This window comes from Heterodontus francisci, chromosome 36, assembly GCF_036365525.1.
Source record: "Heterodontus francisci isolate sHetFra1 chromosome 36, sHetFra1.hap1, whole genome shotgun sequence".
NCBI classification, from domain to species: domain Eukaryota; kingdom Metazoa; phylum Chordata; class Chondrichthyes; order Heterodontiformes; family Heterodontidae; genus Heterodontus; species Heterodontus francisci.
In genome coordinates, this window is record NC_090406.1 from 19,730,153 (window position 1) to 19,749,901 (window position 19,749).

Below are 19,749 nucleotides of genomic sequence, written 5' to 3' on the forward strand. Positions count from 1 at the left end.
CCGCCCTTGTCCAGAGATTTGAACATCGTGTCCCTCCGGACCCGGTCCATTTTAGATCCCCAGATGAAGCGGAAAATGGCTCGGGTGACTGCCACAGCGCAGGAGTGGGGTATGGGCCAGACCTGCGCCACGTACAGCAACAACGTGAGCGCCTCGCACCTGATGACCAGGTTCTTACCCACAATGGAGAGAGATCGCTGCCCCCACATGCCCAGCTTTTGTTGTACCTTGGCTACTCGCTCCTCCCAGGTTTTGTTGCACGCCCCGGCCCTTCCGAACCATATCCCCAGCACCTTCAGGTAATCTGACCTGACGGTGAAGGGGACAAAGGATCGGTCAGCCCAGTTCCCAAAGGCCACCTTTTTAAATGCCCTGGGCAAAATGGCACAGGCAGGATCAGACCAAAACAGGTTGAATCCAGGGCCACTATCATTCTGATCATGCCATAGTTAGAAACAGCGTCCTGTGTCAAAAGAAAGAAATATGCATGATATTAACAGATCTATTAGAATAAATGAAGTTTATTAGAAACTGATCACTGAATGAAGCTGATACTGCATTACTTCGCATTTGAGTAATAATGTATAAAATTTCAGTGGATCATATACATTTGAATATTTGTCTGATAGTTTGAGGCTTTGTGTACTCATTGCAAAAAGAGTCATTTTATACGATTGTAGAGTTGCCTTTGTTTTACAATACATGAAATTATAATACTTTTATACCAAACAAAATGCTGTCAAATCCTACACTTTTCATCAGTCATTCTTATTGATTGTTTCTCTTACAGCTTAGAGGGAATGAGCCTTTTGCACTTTTGGCTGAGCAAATTACTGTGAAGCATTATGTGTTGTATAAACCAAATATTGGCAAACAAATACAACCAGAAAGTTTTGATAACTTACAGAAGAAGTACAAAAGAGTGAGTATTGTTCTGTTGTTTTAGTTATATGCAAAGTTCAGTCAATGAGAAATCCCCTCACTCCTAAAAGGTTGATTGAGAAAGGACTGTAATTGTTGCCGCTGTTGGGTTATATGTGCTTGGGCTGATGATTACCAAACGACTTTTAAAACTGTTAATTGTATGGAAATGATTTTAAGTCTGATGAAACAAACCCCGGCCAACAACTACTAATGATTGCAGCTCCCAGAAAAAAATTCAGCTGTACATTTTGGATCTGGCAATATTAAAGAAAAGCTGCATTTATACGAGGGAAGAGCAACTAAATGTCATTTTTATTAAGAACAAACACATCAGGAACAAGAGAGAAGTTAATATGATACAAATTATGTCATTGCATTCAAGCATTTGACAAACATATAAAAGGCTTGCCAATTTTATATCTATATTTTTGTCCTGTAATGTTTCGCCCCTTGTACTGTGATTATTGGCTGTGTATCTTTTAAACATCACAGTCCAATGAGGAGCTAAATCTTGCAAAAAAAAAGTTTTTGTAATTTACAGTTGATCAGTTATTTTCTCCAGCATATAATACAGCTAATCAAGAAATTAAAAAATTATGGAGATAATGATTCTCTGTAAAGCAGTTAGGTAATATTTGAGTACAACAGCCATTTTTTTGAATGACTCCTGTTGTCCTAACAACCTTTGTTCTTGGAATATTTGTTGCAAGATTTCAAAGTATTCTATTCAAAATAAGCAAATTTGTAAAGAAACTAAAGTAACCAATGAGCTGCTAAGATATTCCACCAGAGGTGTGTCCCATTAGGAACAGTGTGCTTCTGTATAAACACATTGCCACAAAAGGGAAGGACATGAATATTTACTTCTGTGTTCGCTTATGGTGAATTCTTACTCTCTCTCCTTTACTCTCTACCTAAACTATCAGGAAAAAGCACTGAATAAATGCAAAGTACTTCCTCGTAGGAAAAGAGGAACTGTCAAATTATAGGTCTCAGATCAGTGCCACTTTTGCACACCTCCTACTCATTGTGGTTTGGGAGAGGGAAAGTCCAGAAGCAAAGAACAGGAGGAAGTCAAATGAAAATTTAACGGCTTGCAAAGACGTCCATCCAAAAAACTTAAAATAAGTGGTTGATATATATTTTAGAATAAAATTGCCCTTAGCACAAGGAAGGAAGCAAATGTTGACAATAGAAAATAATAATTTGGAACATTTATGTGAGGAAGGAATAGAGCAACGCAACTATAACTCCTAGAATGCCGCCGGCAAGTTTATCTTACTGGGGTGCGAACAAGATAACTCACCGAACAGTAGGACTTCCTAGTCTGAAGCTTAAAATTGTATCTAAGTTTTGTTCTTGTTGCACCTGTCAGTAATAGACTTCTGATCCTCAGCTGATTGAACAAAACAGGCTCTGCTTTTCAGCCAATGTAGACAGTAGAACCCAATAGACAGAGGAAATCAAAGTATTTTTTAAAGGTGACATTTCAAAAAAGGTTGTAACAACGATAATAGCGCATGTATGTTAAAAATGAAAAAGTACATTCAAATAATCAAAGTTGAAAGGAGTGAATAGAAAAGAAGTGAGCATTGGGGAAAAGGAAAGCAGAGTTAGCAGAAGTATTTTCAAAATGCTCATTCACATGTTTAGTTTACAATAGTAAGGCTACTGCTGAAATCTGAGTGTCCTTGTAACTGTAATATTAGTTTTTTTACACAATCTAAATTGAAACCATAAGTGTTTGTCCCGATATCATGGAACAGGGCATGTAGGTAAAAAAAATTTAAAAGTACAATTCCAGTCATTTTAAGATTAGATCTGAAGCAAGATGAAGACAGTCTAATGCAGTAACAGATTTTTGGGATGAATAAAATGATAGATTAGGAATGGCCATATACAGCACCAGTCTGAATGTCTGATTCTAGTGCAATAGGGTCGAGGGGTTGTTAACTAATTCCCTGTTCTATTAATTGTAATTATCTGGCAAAATATGGAGCACAACAAACATATTTAAGGAAAAGTAATTTAATTGCATATATGAATCCAGTTTCTATATTAAAAAAGCAGGACAAATAGCTTATAGCATGATAAGGGATAATGCTAACACCATTATTTAGATGCATACATTTACCTTTGTTGAAAAGTATCTTGCATGAATCCCAACCTAAAGGGGTGTTCGTCAGTTGTGGATTTTTATTTTAAATACTTCTTTTTTCGCACAATCAATACTTCAGTTAGATGTCGTACAAAAAACATCAGTATGACATTCATTGGGACCAACAGCCCTAAGTTCCCACCCCCCGTGAAATATTGAAATCCCCCAAATCTTATTTAATATTGAGTCAATATTTAAACATTTGTTAGATATAATGTTTAACATGAATTTAAACTGCTATTTTAGTTTTCACAAAGATTTGATTTAGTACTGAAACAGTATACTGTAATGAAACTTAACTGGGTATCATGGACGTTATAATTTTTTTTTGAAAAATGCTTTAAATAAATTTTAAACAAATCTGTACATGGTAAATTTAGATGCCTCATTAAACATTTGTGCTTAACTCTCATCTGCAGATTAGCAAAAAGTCCTAAACTGTCGCTTAGGATAGCATTACTTTTTATTTACGTTTTTGGCTTTTTAACTTTGATTGTTTTGTACTAATTATTGGCATATTTTAAATACTACAAATTAAATTAAAGGCAAGTGAAAAAAAAATTAATATTTTTAGCTTTCTTTATTCTTTTCAGCAGTGTTGTATTTTTGCACTTGGAGCTTTATTTATTTATTTTCCTTATGTATTTTAGGTTGAACCAGGAGAGGCCAAAGAATATTGGCAAAACCTGTATAATTTCTCCTTCCAAAAATGCTGTCACGCAGCTTGGTAAGGCTTTGCAAGTTTGAATGGATATGTTTCCAGTAGTTTCCTTTTCATAATGGGCCCCTCAGAAATTAACCTAATTAATTAGTAAAGCTTTGCAAATGGTTCATATAATGTGCTATGCACATTATTGAAGTGTATTAATTTAAAATGTGGTGTGCAGAAAATTCTTTTAATAAACTAATAGCATGTGGTAATGGAACAATTACTTTGATACAAATGTCATATCAGATTTGTAATTTTATCACCACAGATCTTATTGCAGCTTCTCAACTCCTTTACATTTCTTTATTTCATTTTAAACATATTTTACCCACTGCTTTCTAAAATAATATTTTAGACATATCATGTGGTGTATGATTGATATCCCCTATATATTGTGGTACTGTGGTGCATATTTGTTGCACAAAAATAAATTCAGCCTTAAAGAATATCATAAACCAGAGTAGCTCATATCTGCATTTTTTTTAAACTAGAGCACTATTTCCATATTTGGGAAAAGCATGTAAACATTGACCAAATCACCACCCTGTGAAACAATTGTACCACAACGTGTTTAGATTCACTCTAATCCCTGTTGGAAAGAGTTGCTTATGGTAGTATTTTGATATTTACCACTTTGTAAACTTTAAAAAAACTTTTGATCATTGGATGTGATCCTTATCTTTTTTAGTTTGCTTCTTATTTTCTAAGCTAATACTGACTTCCATGTTATCTGAAAATCCTCACCATGTGGACCTGTTGATTTCACACCTATCAGTATAATGAGCAAACCAGAAGGAGCTGAATTCAATCCTAATGACTTTACCCACCCACCCCCAGTTTTTTTTCTGTTGGCTCATCTTTAGTCTGTGTGTGATTGGCGAGGCATAATTTCCATTATAATGACCAACTATAGTATGAATGCTGTGTGCCTGCATTATCATTGTATTCTACATGATTGCCATATCCGTCTAAATGTTATGGATTTAGGTAAACATAAAAAATAGGAGCTTGCACATTATTTATTTATTTAGGGATACAGCACTGAAACAGGCCCTTCGGCCCACCGAGTCTGTGCCAACCAACCATTTATACTAACCCTGCAGTAATCCCATATTCCCTACCACCTACCTACACTAGGGACAATTTACAATGGCCAATTTACCTATCAACTGCAAGTCTTTGGCTGTGGGAGGAAACCGGAGCACCCGGCGAAAACCCACGCGGTCACAGGGAGAACTTGCAAACTCCGCACAGGCAGTGCCCAGAATCGAACCCGGGTCCCTGGAGTTGTGAGGCTGCGGTGCTAACCACTGCGCCGCGCTGTGATCAACATTCGAGTATGGCTGCTTAACAGATTTATATGACATCCTTTGATCGTAATTAATTAACAACTCAGTTAAAATATTGTCTGTTAAAATAGAGCACAAAGACGTCATGATTTCTGAATCATGTCAGTCATTGTATCTCCATACAAGCACTATATAATTACTATGTCCTTGTATGATTGCTGTCTATCTCATACCCACTATATCTGGTGGGTCATAATTATTGCATGTCTTTTGGAAACAAAAGCATGGGAAAGGTAGTGCACAAGACTGAAATAACATGCATTTTCTGTCATCCACAGGAATGGGAAATGTAAAATAGTGCAACAAGGAAAGGAGTGTTTTCAAGGAATGCGGCTGCGTCACTACTATATGTTGTGTGGCGCTCTTCTAAGGGTTTGGAACAAAGTTGGAAGCATTATGTCTGACGTTACGAGTTCCAGTCACTTGCAAATTGTACGTCTCAAAACTAAGGAACAGAGAAAGCAAGTTGGTAAGTAAATGTTTAATTCTCAATGGATTTAGCTTTAAGAGATGCTCCGCAAAGAAAATGGTTGATATGCGAACTCGCCCCGAGGTAGAGCAATCAGTGTTTTATTTTTAATCTAATTTATACACATTGCACTGATTCACTAATACAAACTGTGTTCCCAGTACTTTATTTGTGCATGTTGTCAATGCATCAATCTCTTTAATCTAGCAGAATATAATGATTGAAATTAAATTATATTTCTACAATATGTTTAAATATAGTCTGCCAACCTTTTTTGTGAATGAATTTTAAAAATATAATTGAAATATTTCATTAGTTAGTGATTTTACCCAGTAACAGATATTTTTTACTGGAACACCTTAAGTAATAAAATCAAGAAACAGAACTATATCTTTGTAATAGATATTATGCTTGTAGTGGAAGATAAAAGATAGGTGCTTACCAGTTACTGTGTGCAACATTACCTATGACTGATTTGTATGATATCCTTTATCCTTCATTTTATCTTATTTAAAATAGAATAACATTTGTTACAATAATGTTCAAAGGAAGGTCATTCAAGATTGTTAAGAATTTGTATGCTGATACTGCATGCGGTCCTTTTTAAGATGGAATTTTTTTAGATTACTTATTAGATTAGTTTTTTTTCTATTGCGAACAAAATTGTACCTTTTTTTTAAAGTAAATTACATGGTATTGACTTCTGGGATCGACCTGTCAGCACTGGTCTAATTTCCAAATGTTAGGCATTTCTGACGACATAAATTCATTGGGATTCATGATTTTCTCGAACACATAACTTGACCATTTGCAGTAAACCATTTAAATTTCCTCGGCCCTGGTTTTATTATTTAGCTTTCATCGGGTGCCAAGTACAGAGTTTCCCTAAGTCAGGAGTTCCCATGCCCCAGCCCTCCGTTAGGACCCAGGCATACCTCAGACACCCAAGCCCACTTGGGGTTGGTGGGGCGATCGAGGCTGGGATTGGGGGCGCAGTTTTATTTTTATTTTCCCTGAGAGTGGGCTGCTGGGGCACAGTTTGTTTTTCTCTGGGGCAAGGGACACAGCACCCCATTCTGGCAAGCTTTAACCGGTGTTTCTGGCAGGGGCCACCACAGATGCATCCCATAACCAATAAAGACCTGGTGCTCCTGGCCCTGTTGGATCAGAGGCAGGGGCTGCAGGTGAGCATGTCCCAGCATTTACACACCTCCCTCACTATGGATTTTCTGGTCACATATCTCTGAATGTTGGATGAGAACGGAAATCAGGCTCAACTGTGATCCAGCATCTCAGTTTTTGTTTTGTGACCGCTGATGCTTGCCAATGTCTATTGCCCAATCCAGTTTCCCTGACAAGACCTTGCTAGGCCACCTCTGAAGCCACAGCATGGGACTGGAGTTACATGCAGGTTCCCTTTCCTGAAGAAGATTAGTAAACCAGATGACTTTTTGGCAGCTAGCGTGGACATTTGTTTGGTACCAGTCCATAAATGACTAGATTTGAACCCGTAACCTCTGGGTTGTTGCTGCAGTTCCATAACCACTACACTATTGTACCAAGCACCAAAATTTCACATCCCCAGTCCGACCATATAGCACCCGCTCCAACTGGCCGCTTAGGGGCAGGAATGCTACTCAAGCATTCCAGTCACATTATGGGGAGGCCCTCCAAGCAAATGTCAGGAGCGTAGTGAGCGTCACATATTTGTGGGCATGTAATAGACCTCAAACCTGCATGCTTGCAACCATCAGGCAACTATATTACACTATCAGCCCCACCAAATAATGCAAGTTGTAATTAAGTTCTTACGGTGATTTGACAGTTGCTATCAGTTTTTTTTCTAATAAAGAAATTGATTTCAGCAATGACTCTATTGTCTAAGCATTTTTTTTCTGGTGATTTCTACAGGTATAAAGATTCCGGAAGCCTGCGTTTATGCTATCATTGATGAGCTGAAGAAAATGGACATGGCAGTAAAGAGAAAACAGGAGGAGAGTCGGCAGCTACTGGCGAGCCAAGTACTGCAAATATGTCAAAGCGATGCACAGAACCATTTATCTGCGGAGCAAGCGTTTACCAACAATGCTCAGATTTTATCAGAAACTTTCGACCCCGTACAAGTTTTACAAGAGTTGTTAGGGCTTGATTATGATCAATTCGGAGAGCAGGATCAAATGCTAAGTCAAGATCGGCAAAGTGTTATTCAGTTTGGGCAACCGTCACACCTCTGGGAAGCTGGCTGAATAGCAAACAATTCGAATGCTGCTCTGCTAAAGTGCCTGACTCCAGTCAAAATCCTTCTCATCATATTGACATGCAGGCTAAAAATTGACAAGTCATAGATTTTTCCCTTCAGTGGCACTGCCTGCATATGGACTGAGACAAAGCTGCTTTCTTTGAAGAATTTCTTCAAGATTGTGGGCTTTGAAGATGGATTTCTTCAACCGTTGAATCTTTGGTATGACGTTATCAGAAGCTGACATCTTGATTCCCCTTCTCTCACTGTATTTTGGTACTGTTGTATTCAACTAAGCACTTGTTCAGTTACAACTGGATATTGGATGAGACCTCTGCAAGGATTTGCACAGTCAAAAACCTATGAGAAGGGAGAATTGTACAAAGTAACAGATAATAAGGTTCAATGGTTGAAAAATAAAGTTCGTCCCAACCTAGTGAAACTAAAAACCAGCCTTCCCAGCACTCACCATGTCATTTGGAAACTTGCTAGAAAAGCTGTATTTCTAAGGAAGAGTACCATTTTCTCTGCTGTAAAGCAACTGCTGTTCTGCACACCTTTTATGTAATAAGTTTTTTGGGGGGGCTTAAATAAGCACTTAACAGCAGTGTATTTACAGTGTAGTAAACTATTCATGTACTATTAATATGCTTTAACAAAGTGCAACATTGTAACATACAACTATATAAATATATAAACTCCATCTTTTAAAAAGATTGTAACAGGTTTTATACCACACATGGTCTGGGAACTTTGGTGATGTTTTTCATATCTCCACACATGTAGTATCATAGAGATGTAAATTTGTTTCTAAATTATATATTTTAAGCATGTGGTATAAATATATGTTGTGGAAAGCAGCAAGACGTGATAAATATCTTCGAGTTACAAACTGCCTGACTTGTGGATATTAGTCATGTCTTTATATTGGAACAACTATGCAATAGAAGAGGGTAGTTACAGAAAGTGCTGGTTAAAGTCTTGTTATATGCTTATATATGTCCCCCTTGAAATATTTACTTTAACCTGGAAACTTCACTCTTGTGTAGAGCCACTCCAGATGAATATGGAGGTTTACAACCCTTGGTTTTAGTGTTGGAGTTAAAGAAAATTAAATGGAGTTTTTCTGTCTGTTTCTTGTCCCTGTAAGAGCTGTGTGGGGCAATTTAGTAGCTGATAGAAGAGCAGTTTCATTGAGTGTGTTCAAATGGTAACTGAATTGGCAGGAATGTGAGCTCTGACAGAACAGGGAGCCTTTTAACTTGTTTTTATTCATTTTTTTAAAATGGAGAAAGTAATATTTTGTTATTTAATTTGCTTTCCTTAAATGTTGTTTCTATTGCTTTTCCTCCCTTTCTCTATTCGTGCCTGTCCTGCAAGTTTTACTGTACTAACTTCCCCATAATATCTGTTCCTTCAAAGAACTGCAGTAGAAAGCTTTCTGTTCTTTCTCTTTCTTCAATCACTCAATAACTTACTAAGAGTGCTGTTGTAGAGCAGATAAGCTGCAGTGATTGGAATAAATATGCAACTTTTTTAATTCAAAGACTCTAAGCTGAAAGTTTTTTATAAAATAATATCTGTTGCTCAGGTGATTGTGTCAGTATTGGTACTGTAAACCTACCAATCCATTTGGAGTGACCCAAAGACTAGTTTTATGAAAGTCAGGTTCCTTGCTATAGGTAAAAAGTTCCTTTCACTGTCCAGCCATTCATAACTGGGAGTAATCATTGGGGACAAAAAGCAGTTTGGTCCTTTAGTAACTCTCACATTGACTTTATACTAACACTTGCATCACTTACTCAGGTACAGTCAAATTATCTTGATCTGGTGGATATATAGACTGGAAGAAGATATGAACAGAATGGTGGTATTTAAGAAGCCATTTTTTGTGGGTTTAAATTATGATCTGACATGATGGTCTCTATGCAACCACCGTAGCTGCCTAAAATCTGCATCACAATTTTTCAGTTAAACTGACATGCATGTAGTACTGTATGAATCACTTTATTCAAATCTGTTCCTCGGTTTGTGTGTTTTATGTGATTCACTAACTGTTTTTGATAGCATGTAAAGGTTACGATAAAACATTGGTTACAACTCCAAGATGATTAATTCAGTGCCTAAAAGTAATTCAACACATGCATTCCCATTGATTACTCCAGAGTTCTGATGGAAGTAAATTCAAGCAAATGGAAACTCCGTTTTTTTTTAAAGTACAATAAATTACTCTCAGTAATAACTGGCTTTTGAAGCCTTGGACCAAGGATGGTTGGGGGATAAATATCAGGAGCAAAATAGTGACCTTTCACTGTCAACTAGACATTTAAGCAAAAGTGACAAATATGGCAATTTGATTCACTGTGTCAGCGGGTTATGTGTAATAGCTGTTGTTTCACTTTTGTGAACTAATGGTGAACATATTTGAACCTAACAATATGGTCACATGACATTAATGCTGCTATTGCTTGGTTAAAAAAAAACATTAAATGGAGGGGTAAGTGTGGTTATATGAATTAGACAGAAATGATGCATCAAACCAAACACTTAATATTCATCTGTAATTGATGGAGATTTGCTATAGTCGTTAATATCTAATGGATCAAAAATAAATGATATGGCCCTTTCCTCTACCTACTTAATGGATTGTAAGAACACTTTAAAACACCCACAACGATCATTGCCAGCATCCTTTGTACTTTAGTTCATTTAGAGCTTGGCTCAAGCCATAGCATTAGTTATACTCAATAATCCACAGGCCGAGTTATATTTGCTTGTTTGACTGAAAGGAATATCTCGTACAGGTAGTGGGATGGAGCAAGAGAAGATGGTGAAATAGGGAAGATGTATGTAAATTTTGCTGACTGAAAGCATACAACTATAAATGTTCTATCGAGTAATTGTTAAAGTAATTTTAAAGAAATTTAATTCAGGGACTGCTGTAAAGCTTAAAAACTGCTTTAATCTGCCATTTGAAATTTTGGATGCACTGTAATATTAGAAACCAGAGATTAATTGCTTTTGTGCCCATATTACTACTTTCACAAAGTATTCTAACAACGATAGAACACAAATACCAAAGTATTCACCATCTTAAGTTGCCTGCTATAAAATCTCTTTGCCTCAGGAACCAATCCAATGGCCCTTTTCTACCTTTTATATCAGGGTTGCCTACATGAATTAAAGGATTCATGTTGCTTTTTGTTCATTAAACAGTACGTTTTGACTTTTTTACATAAATTATTTTGTTAACCGATAAGGTTCTATTGATTGTAGCTATTGTATATGCTGTGGGTATCTGTAAACAATGCAAGCACTTTTGCCTACTTACAATTTACTGGGTTGTCTTTGTTTTCTATTTGTATTTATAAGTGTAGGAAATGAAGTGGTATATATGTAAAAAAAAAAATTGTCAAAATGTGCCTTAAACTAATTATTCTTAATTTTCTACGTTTAAAGAAGGAATATAGTAGCATGCTTTCATTTTTATGATAAATAAAAAAAACTACAATGATTTTTTTTACAACTTGCAGTTCACTGTCTCCAAATGTGTGCTTGTTGTTTAGCAATATTTTTTGTAATATATTAAGCAAATGACTACTAGATGCTAACTGAACAGTTTGCTTTTCTAGTTACCAATAGATTGCCAAATCCCACAGGACAGTTGCACTACATGTCTATGTATCCATAATGAAAAATCCTCATTTTACACAATTTTATGGTATTATTCTGTAGCATATAATAAAGTTTCTGTATGTTTTACGTTGCTGATTGCCTTGGGGTTAAATATAATCTTAGTTCTAAATGCACCAGTGAATGGAATGGATGAATATCTACATTTCTTGCAGTTATATTTTAACCTTTATGTTCTTTGGTCTTTTCTTTTTGTTCAGGCCTACACATTCTTTTTCCATTGGAGTGTGTGAGCAGGCAACGCATTCCTAGAGCTCTGATTTTAAACACAAAGGGCAGAATTTTAACTTTTGGACCTGCTCGCAGCAGGGGAGGCCAGTAGCAGTTCGGAAACCCGAAGGTTTGGGGAGCGGGTTTTGCCATGACTCAATAACTCAGCCACAGCAGTAACATCCCTTTTCTGGGTTTCCTGACAATTAGAGTGGGCGGGCATGTTCATGTTCCACACCTGACTGTGCAGTCTTGGTTCTGTTAGGACCTCAAATGGAAAGTATGGTGACAAAAGCTCTTCAAATAAAGAATTTTAAACCACTGTTGAAGAGAGGGAAGCGGGACCAAAATAAAATTAAGAGGTCAGGAGATTGCTTGAATTGTTTAAAACCCTAAAACCATGGGACAGTAGTTTTCTTTTGCTCTCTCCCTGCTCAGGTCTCCCCTGCTAATGCAGTGAGACATTACATTTATAGCTAAGCCATACAGCTGGGGAAGATGGTTGCGTATCCAAGGATCTTCTGTATGGTGAAATAGTCGGGGCTAGATGACCAGTGGGGTGTCCAAAGCTGAGCTTCAAGGATGCTTGCAAGCATGGCATGAAGGCCCTAAATGTTGACCATCACACCTGGGAGTCACTGGCTGGCGCAAGAGGAAAATGGCGACACATCCTTTGGACTGGTGTGCGCTACCACGACAACCAGTTGCAACGGCAGCTTGGCAACAGGTGCCAACGTCAAAAACAATTCACAATGTCACTTGGCAGCTTCATGTGCAGCACTTGTGGCAGAACCTGCCTCTCAAGGATTGCCCTTCACAGCCAACAGCAAAGGTGCACCAAGAGAAGACACCCCACCGAAATGGATTGTTTGCTGCATGTCCATCAACTTTTGTAGATGGAAGGATGCCAACCAACTGCTGGGAAGGGTCCCTGTCTCAATGTTTAGTGTGGATTGAAGTTAATAACTTTCTCTTTTCTCCCTTCGCACTTAACATTTCCCTCTCTTTTACTTTTCCTCCTTCGGCAGCAATAATCACACATTAACAAAGTGTGCCTGACTCCAGTTCTTTCTCATTAGTCACAACACATCTTCATTAAGAAAGACCGTTCATAACATTTTATGACAATACAATATGAATAAGGATTGGAGTTTAAAATAAGTTCAACCTAGTCCATGTTACAGTATATTTTCACTGATGGAAATATCAGCAAAACCTTATTGATTTTGCCCCACATCAGAATTTGTAAATGTCACAATGCATAGTGGAACTGCTGAGGTTTAATTGCTTCTTTCCTTAACTTTAGTGGAATAATATTGCAATATGAAAAGTGAGAAACTCCAATATTTTCTTATAAATATTAAGCACAATTTAATTTTTATGCATTTTAATTCATTTTTTTTACTGAAGTTTAAATATGTTGAAGTGTAGATGATTAAATTGAAAAGTTTCAAATTCTTGACTTATTTAGAATACATGGTTGAATGGCACCAGTCTTGATGCATACTGCTAATTATTCCTCAATCTTCTGCAGAGAACTTGTTTAGAAATTATAATTTCTAACCGTGCAATGTGAAGAATGAATTTTGATGCGTGTGATGCTGCTCACTGAGGATTTGCAATTGTGTTGTCAAGACACACATTTGTTGTACAGTGTCTTCCCTTTAACAGAGCAAAATGGGGAAAAACTGCAAAGAGAGATGGACAGGAACTGAATGCTGCTGGACCAGATAAGTCTGAGCCAGGCAGGGGAGGGGAGGGGAAGATGCGTTTGGTAGTGGCATCACGCTGGAGGTGGCGGAAATGGCGGAGGATGATCCTTTGGATATGGAGGCTGATGGGGTGAAAAGTGAGGACAAGGGGAACCCTGTCACGGTTCTGGGAGGGAGGGGAAGGGTTGAGGGCAGAGGTACGGGAAATGGGCCGGACTCGGTTGAGGGCCCTGTCAACAACAGTGGGGGGGGATCCTCGGTTGAGGAAAAAGGAGGTCATACCAGAAGCACCGTCATGGAAGGTAGCATCATCAGAGCAGATGCGTCGAAGACGGAGAAACTGGGAGAATGGAATGGAGTCCTTACAGGAGGTAGGGTGTGAAGAAGTGTAGTCGAGGTAGCTGTGGGAGTCGGTGGGCTTATAATGGATATTAGTAGACATCCTCCGCCACCTCCAGCGTGATGCCACTACCAAACGCATCTTCCCCTCCCTTCCCCTGTCAGCATTCCGGAGGGATTATTCCCTCCGCGACACCCTGGTCCACTCCTCCATTATCCCCACCACCTCGTCCCCATCCCATGGCATCTTCCCCTGCAATCGCAGGAGGTGTAATACCTGCCCATTTACCTCCTCTCTCCTCACTATCCCGGGCCCCAAACACTCCTTTCAGGTGAAGCAGTGATTTACTTGTACTTCTTTCAATGTAGTATACTGTATTTGCTGCTCACAATGTGGTCTCCTCTACATTGGGGAGACCAAGCGCAGACTGGGTGACCGTTTTGCGGAACACCTCCGCTCGGTCCGCAAGCAGGACCCTGAGCTTCCGGTTACTTGCCATTTCAACACTCCCCCCTGCTCTCATGCTCACATCTCTGTCCTGGGATTGCTGCAGTGTTCCAGTGAACATCAACGCAAGCTCGAGGAACAGCATCTCATCTACCGATTACGCACACTACAGCCTGCCGGACTGAACATTGAGTTCAATAATTTCAGAGCATGACAGCCCCCCATTTTACTTTCATTTTTAGTTTTTTCTTTTCTCTTTTTTTCTTTTTAAATTTTTTACAACCTTTTTTTTTGCATTTATTTCATTTCATCTTAGTTTGTTCAGTTTGCTTACCCACTGTTTTTTTTCATGTTTGCACTTGCTGCTGTTTAATATTCAGCCCGTTAACACCTATTCTGCACTAATGCTTTGTCTTTCAACACATCATTAACATATTGTTTGCCTTTGCTCCATGACCTTTTGGTCAGCTATGTGGCCTGGTCCAATCTGCACCTTCTCCCTTGTTATCTCTTGCCCCACCCCCACCTCACTTGCTTATAACCTGTGACATTTTTAATATTTGTCCGTTCCGAAGAAGGATCACTGACCCGAAACATTAACTCTGCTTCTCTTTCCACAGATGCTGCCAGACCTGCTGAGTGGTTCCAGCATTTCTTGTTTTTATTTCAGATTTCCAGCATCCGCAGTATTTTGCTTTTATTTTAATGGTTGAGTTGAAGGCGGGTTTGGGTCGGGAAACATTTCTCAGGCTTTGACCTCCTACGCAATCCATTTTTTTTAGGTTAATATTCCCATATTCTCCCCAGTTTTTATTTCCATTTGGTGGGATAATTGTGCTATTTCAATACCAGCTACAATCCAATCCTGGGGGCACTTGACCACATGTCAGAACAAAATAGATAAAACTTTGAGAAACAGGCAAGGTATGAAGAGTGATACTGGGTGCAGCATCCACTGACTTAGTAAAGTGGAAGTTCGGTGCAGATGGTGGAAAGATAAACCAGCAAAAGCCAACACAATTTTAAAATACATTTCAGAAGTTTTGTTTTAATGAAGCACTTGAACTAAGTATCTGAAGATCCGTAGTTAACTCTATCTTTAGGCACTCCTGACCAGTTTATTATTTCTGCCTTCTATTTTACCAAGTCTGAAAAAGGAACTAGATATATTCAATTCTGATGAAAGGTTACAGACCTGAAACATTAATTCTGTTTCTCTCTTGACAGATGTTATTTCCAGCATTTTATGTTTTTATATTCAAACAACTGCATACTCCTAAAGAAAAATTGTGCACATATTTGTCATCTTTCAAACCTATGAGGGCATATTTTCAAATTAGATTAGCGAACTCGACACTCGGATGAAGAACGTCGCTATTTTTAATTGTAAATGCTCTAATTGAACAGGAGATGAGCTTGACCCCAAACTAGTGGTGCCTCGCACTTCCAGGAGGCAGAAGCTGCCATGCTGGGGCCTTGCCGAAGAGGGCAGTTCCTTACAGGGCCAGCAACATGGACCAGGATGACAGGGGCCATGCAGGAAAAATGAAGGTCCAGCTCTAGCATTGGTGCAAGATCTATCAAGAAAACAGTTTAAAGACAAGGACAAATAGAATTCATTTGTCCCTGTGGCGAACCCAACATATGTGTACTAATGTGCACCAGACTATTCGGGTTCACCGAAATAAAGTTTAAAAATTCCAACTTGCACTGGACAGGCCCCTTAATGTGCTCCTTAAGGAGCTTAAGGGGTTGTTAATTGATGGAGAGTGGTTTTCCAGATCCCTCCCCACCGCCGGCACTTTGAAAATTACAAACTGCCCCGGAGGTATCGGGATCCCAAGACTGTTTCCAGGACTTTCAATTTGAAATCGTGCCTGCACCAGGTCCCAACCCTGCGGCCCTTCGAAAATCCAGCTGTGGAGTCTACAGATTTAAAGCAGATATAAATTATGCTTAATTAATTTTAATTCAAGCTTTTTCCAGTTTCAATTGATTGGCGGTTCTGATCACAAATGGCAATAACAGCTGTTGATCGGAGCTGGGTACAAAGTAACACATCAACTCAATGGGCGGGAAAGAAAAGTAGAAATGTCACGCATTGCACGTGGCATCCTAGTAACAAAGCTATTTTTCCCTCCCAAAAAAGTTAACTTTTACATAAAGGAGTACAAAAAAAACTTCCTAATTTGAGTAGGCCCTCACTTGGAAGCATTTTTTTCTAACTTAAATTTCAAGTTAAATGTGATTTGGGTAATGATAACCAGAGTGTGGCAGAAAAGGACAGTGCATACAAACTTAAGAGTGACCCAGCAGATAAGGCTAGCGATTGCAGAAATGGTAAAAAGACAAAGTTAAAGTTTCTGTATCAGAATGTGCATTGCATTCATAACAAAATGGATGAATTGTTAGCACCGATAGAAATAAATATGTATGACCTGATAGCCATTACAGAGACATGGTTGCAAGGTGACCAAGGCTGGGACCTGAATATTGAAGGGTATTGAACATTTTGAAAAGACAGGAAGCTAGGAAAAGGTGGTTGAGTATCTTTGTTAATTGAGGATGTCATTAGTACAGTAGTGAGAACTGATCTTAGCTCAAAAAAGCAAGATGTAGAACCAGTTTGGGTAGAGATGAGAAATAGCAAAAAGGTCACTTGTGGGAGTAATTTATAGGCCCCCCTAATAGTTGCTACACTGTAGGATAGAGCAGACAGGAAGAAAATGGGGCATGTTAAAAAAACGTACCGCAATAGTCATGGGTGACTTCAATCTACATGTAAATTGGCAAAAGTAGTCTGGAAAATGAGTTCATAGAGTGTATTTGGGTCAATTTCTTAGGGGTACATGCTAGAGCCAACCAGGATCAGGCTATTCCAGACCTGGTAATGTGCAGTGAGACAGGATTAATTAATAACCTCATGGCAAAGGAGCCTCTAGACGACAGCGATCATCACATGATCTATTTCATGTTCAGTTTGAAGGGTAGAAGTGTGGGTCTAAACCTAAAGATAAGTACAAAGGTATGAAGGCAGAGCTAGCTAAAGTGAACTGGGAAACTAGGTTAAAAGGTAGGACAGTAGGGATGCAGTGGCAGATTTTTAAGGAGATATTTAATAACTCTCAGCAAAGATTTATCCCAGTGAGAAAAAGATTCTTTGAGAAGGATGCAACTTCTGTGGCTAAATAAGGAAGTTAAGGATAATATCAAATTAAAAGAAACACTGTATAAATCTGCAAAGATTAGTGGTAAGTCAGTAGATTGGACAGATTTTAAGAACCAGCAAAGAATGACAAAAAAATAATACAGGGAGAAAGTAAGATATGGAAGTTAGCTAGTAATAGAAAAACAGAAAGTAAGAGTTTCTACAAGTATTTAAACAGGAAAAGAGTAACTAAAGCTAGTGTTGGTCCTCCAGAGTGTGAATCTGGGGAACTGATAATGGAAAACAAGGAAATGGTGGAAGCATTGAACAGATATTTTGTGACTGTTTTCACTGTAGAAGACTTAGAAAACTTCCCAAAGATACTTGAAAATCAAGAGGTGAGAGGGATGGAGGAACTTAAAACAATCACTGTAACTAGTGGAGTGCCACAGGGATCAGTGCTGAGGCCTCAATTATTTACAATCTATATCAATGACTTGGATGAAAGGACCGAATGTATGGTAACAAAATTTGCCAAGGACACCAAGATAGGAAAGAAAGTAAGTTGTCAAGAGTCTACAAAGGGATATAGATAGGTTAAGTGAATGAGCAAACATTTGACAGATAAAGTATAATGTGGGAAAATGTGAACTTGTCCACTTGGGCAGGAAGAATGGAAAAGCAGTATATTATTTACATGGAGAGACACTGCAGAACTCAGTGCTACAGAGGAATCTGGGTGTCCTGGTACATGAATCACAAAAAGTTAGTATACAGGTACAGCAAGTGATTAGGAAGGCAAATGGAATGTTGGCATTTATTGCAAGAGGAATGGAATATAAAAGTAGGTAAGTTTTACTGCAGCTGTTCAGGGCCTTGTGAGACCACATCTGGAGTACTGTGTACAGTTTTGGTCTCCTTATTTGAAAAATGATGTAATTGCATTAGCAGTTCAAAGAAAGTTCACTAATTCTAGAGATGATTCCTGGATGACGCCATTCCCGATGATGCCTGAATCCTCTGCTGTTTTCTCTAGGGTGGAGAAGACCAGGAAAGGCCATCCTGTCCCAGGCCAATTGAGGCCTTAAAATGGCCATTTAAGGGCCTCCACAAATTTTATTGAAAGTGGAGACACTGCAAAGTAAAGCCTGGCAGCCTCCAATCAGGGTCTGGGGCCCCTCCTTGGGAGGCAATCCAGGGCCCCCTGGTGGCAATGGCCACCCCTTTCACCGGGAGCAGCCTGATTGGCCCTGTTGACCCTAACCCCACTCCTCTCTCCTGGTATCTCCTCCAGCCTTCAGTACTGCAGGTCACTGCTCCCAGTGGTTGCTGCAGAGTTGCTGACTTTCCAATTGGCCAGCAGCTTTGGAGGCAGACACTCATCCCTTAAAGGGACAGCATTCCCAACAGCAGGCAGTTAATGGAGGTCTGATGAAGGGCTGAGGCAACATCTCCCCCTGCCTTCTGGCCTGCTAATTATCAAAACTAGGTATTTTGAATTACCATTTCAAAACAAACCTAGAGCCGGTCATTTATGTGGCAAGATAGAACATAAGCAGGAACTTCATATCCATTTTCAAGCATGTGCTTAGTTCACCAAAATGAAAAAGCTCAACTTCATAATTATGAAAGTTACACTTTGGGAAAGAAAAACTGAGCAAGCAAACAGGGCAGAAGTTTAACAGCAGGTACTTGGGAGGTAAAAAAAGTGTGATCAGAAAGGCAATGTTTAATAAACAGTTCACTTGAATAACTAACTTAGGTTTCATTCTTGAATAAGTACATTTAATTTTCACAAAAGCTAAGCAGGAACATTGTTAAAGACACTACATAATGCCAGTAGAGAAACAACCCAAGGTGCTTTAGAGCAGTTTAAAAATCAGACAATAGATGCTGAGCCAAAGGAGGCGATATTAAGATAACCAAAACCTTGGGTTTTAAAAGGTGGGGTTCTTAAAAGGTTGAGAGGAAATTTGAGTATGGGGGGGGGGGGGGGGGAGAAAGGCGGCAATTGAAGGCACACCAATCAATGGTGGGGCAATGGGAGGGAAAGGTACACAAGAGGTAAGGGGTTGTCGAAAGGTCCAGCTCCAAAGGGATTTAAACATATGCTCTAGTATTTTACAAGTCTATGTCAAACAGGAATGATAAAAGTGATGGTCAGCAGATGCAGTGCAGCAGTTTGATACTGGAGACCAACTGAGTGGAATAATTGGCCCTAGAACGTAACAAGGCTGGGTGGGGAAAAGTCCAGGTTTCCAAAATATGCATCTTTTTATTTCTGCAGGATTCCCATCCAGAATTCAGGCTGATCTACAAGCTTGGCTCCCCATCAGGTGAAGAGCACACCA

At 38.9% G+C, this 19,749-nt stretch overlaps 1 protein-coding gene across 8 annotated transcripts in view; it reads left to right on the top strand.

The window, feature by feature from the left end:
• The window catches only part of LOC137351631 (protein strawberry notch homolog 2-like), a 182,503-nt gene extending 170,893 nt beyond the window's left edge, over positions 1 to 11,610 (top strand). For all 8 annotated transcript variants that reach the window (XM_068016261.1, XM_068016260.1, XM_068016263.1 and 5 more), the window contains 4 exons: positions 791 to 922; positions 3,733 to 3,809; positions 5,419 to 5,609; positions 7,521 to 11,610. In XM_068016261.1, the coding sequence (XP_067872362.1) occupies positions 791 to 922; positions 3,733 to 3,809; positions 5,419 to 5,609; positions 7,521 to 7,855 (735 nt within the window). In that variant the 3' untranslated portion in view covers positions 7,856 to 11,610. The remainder of the gene's footprint in view (positions 1 to 790; positions 923 to 3,732; positions 3,810 to 5,418; positions 5,610 to 7,520) is intronic.
• Positions 11,611 to 19,749: the final 8,139 nt, after the last annotated feature.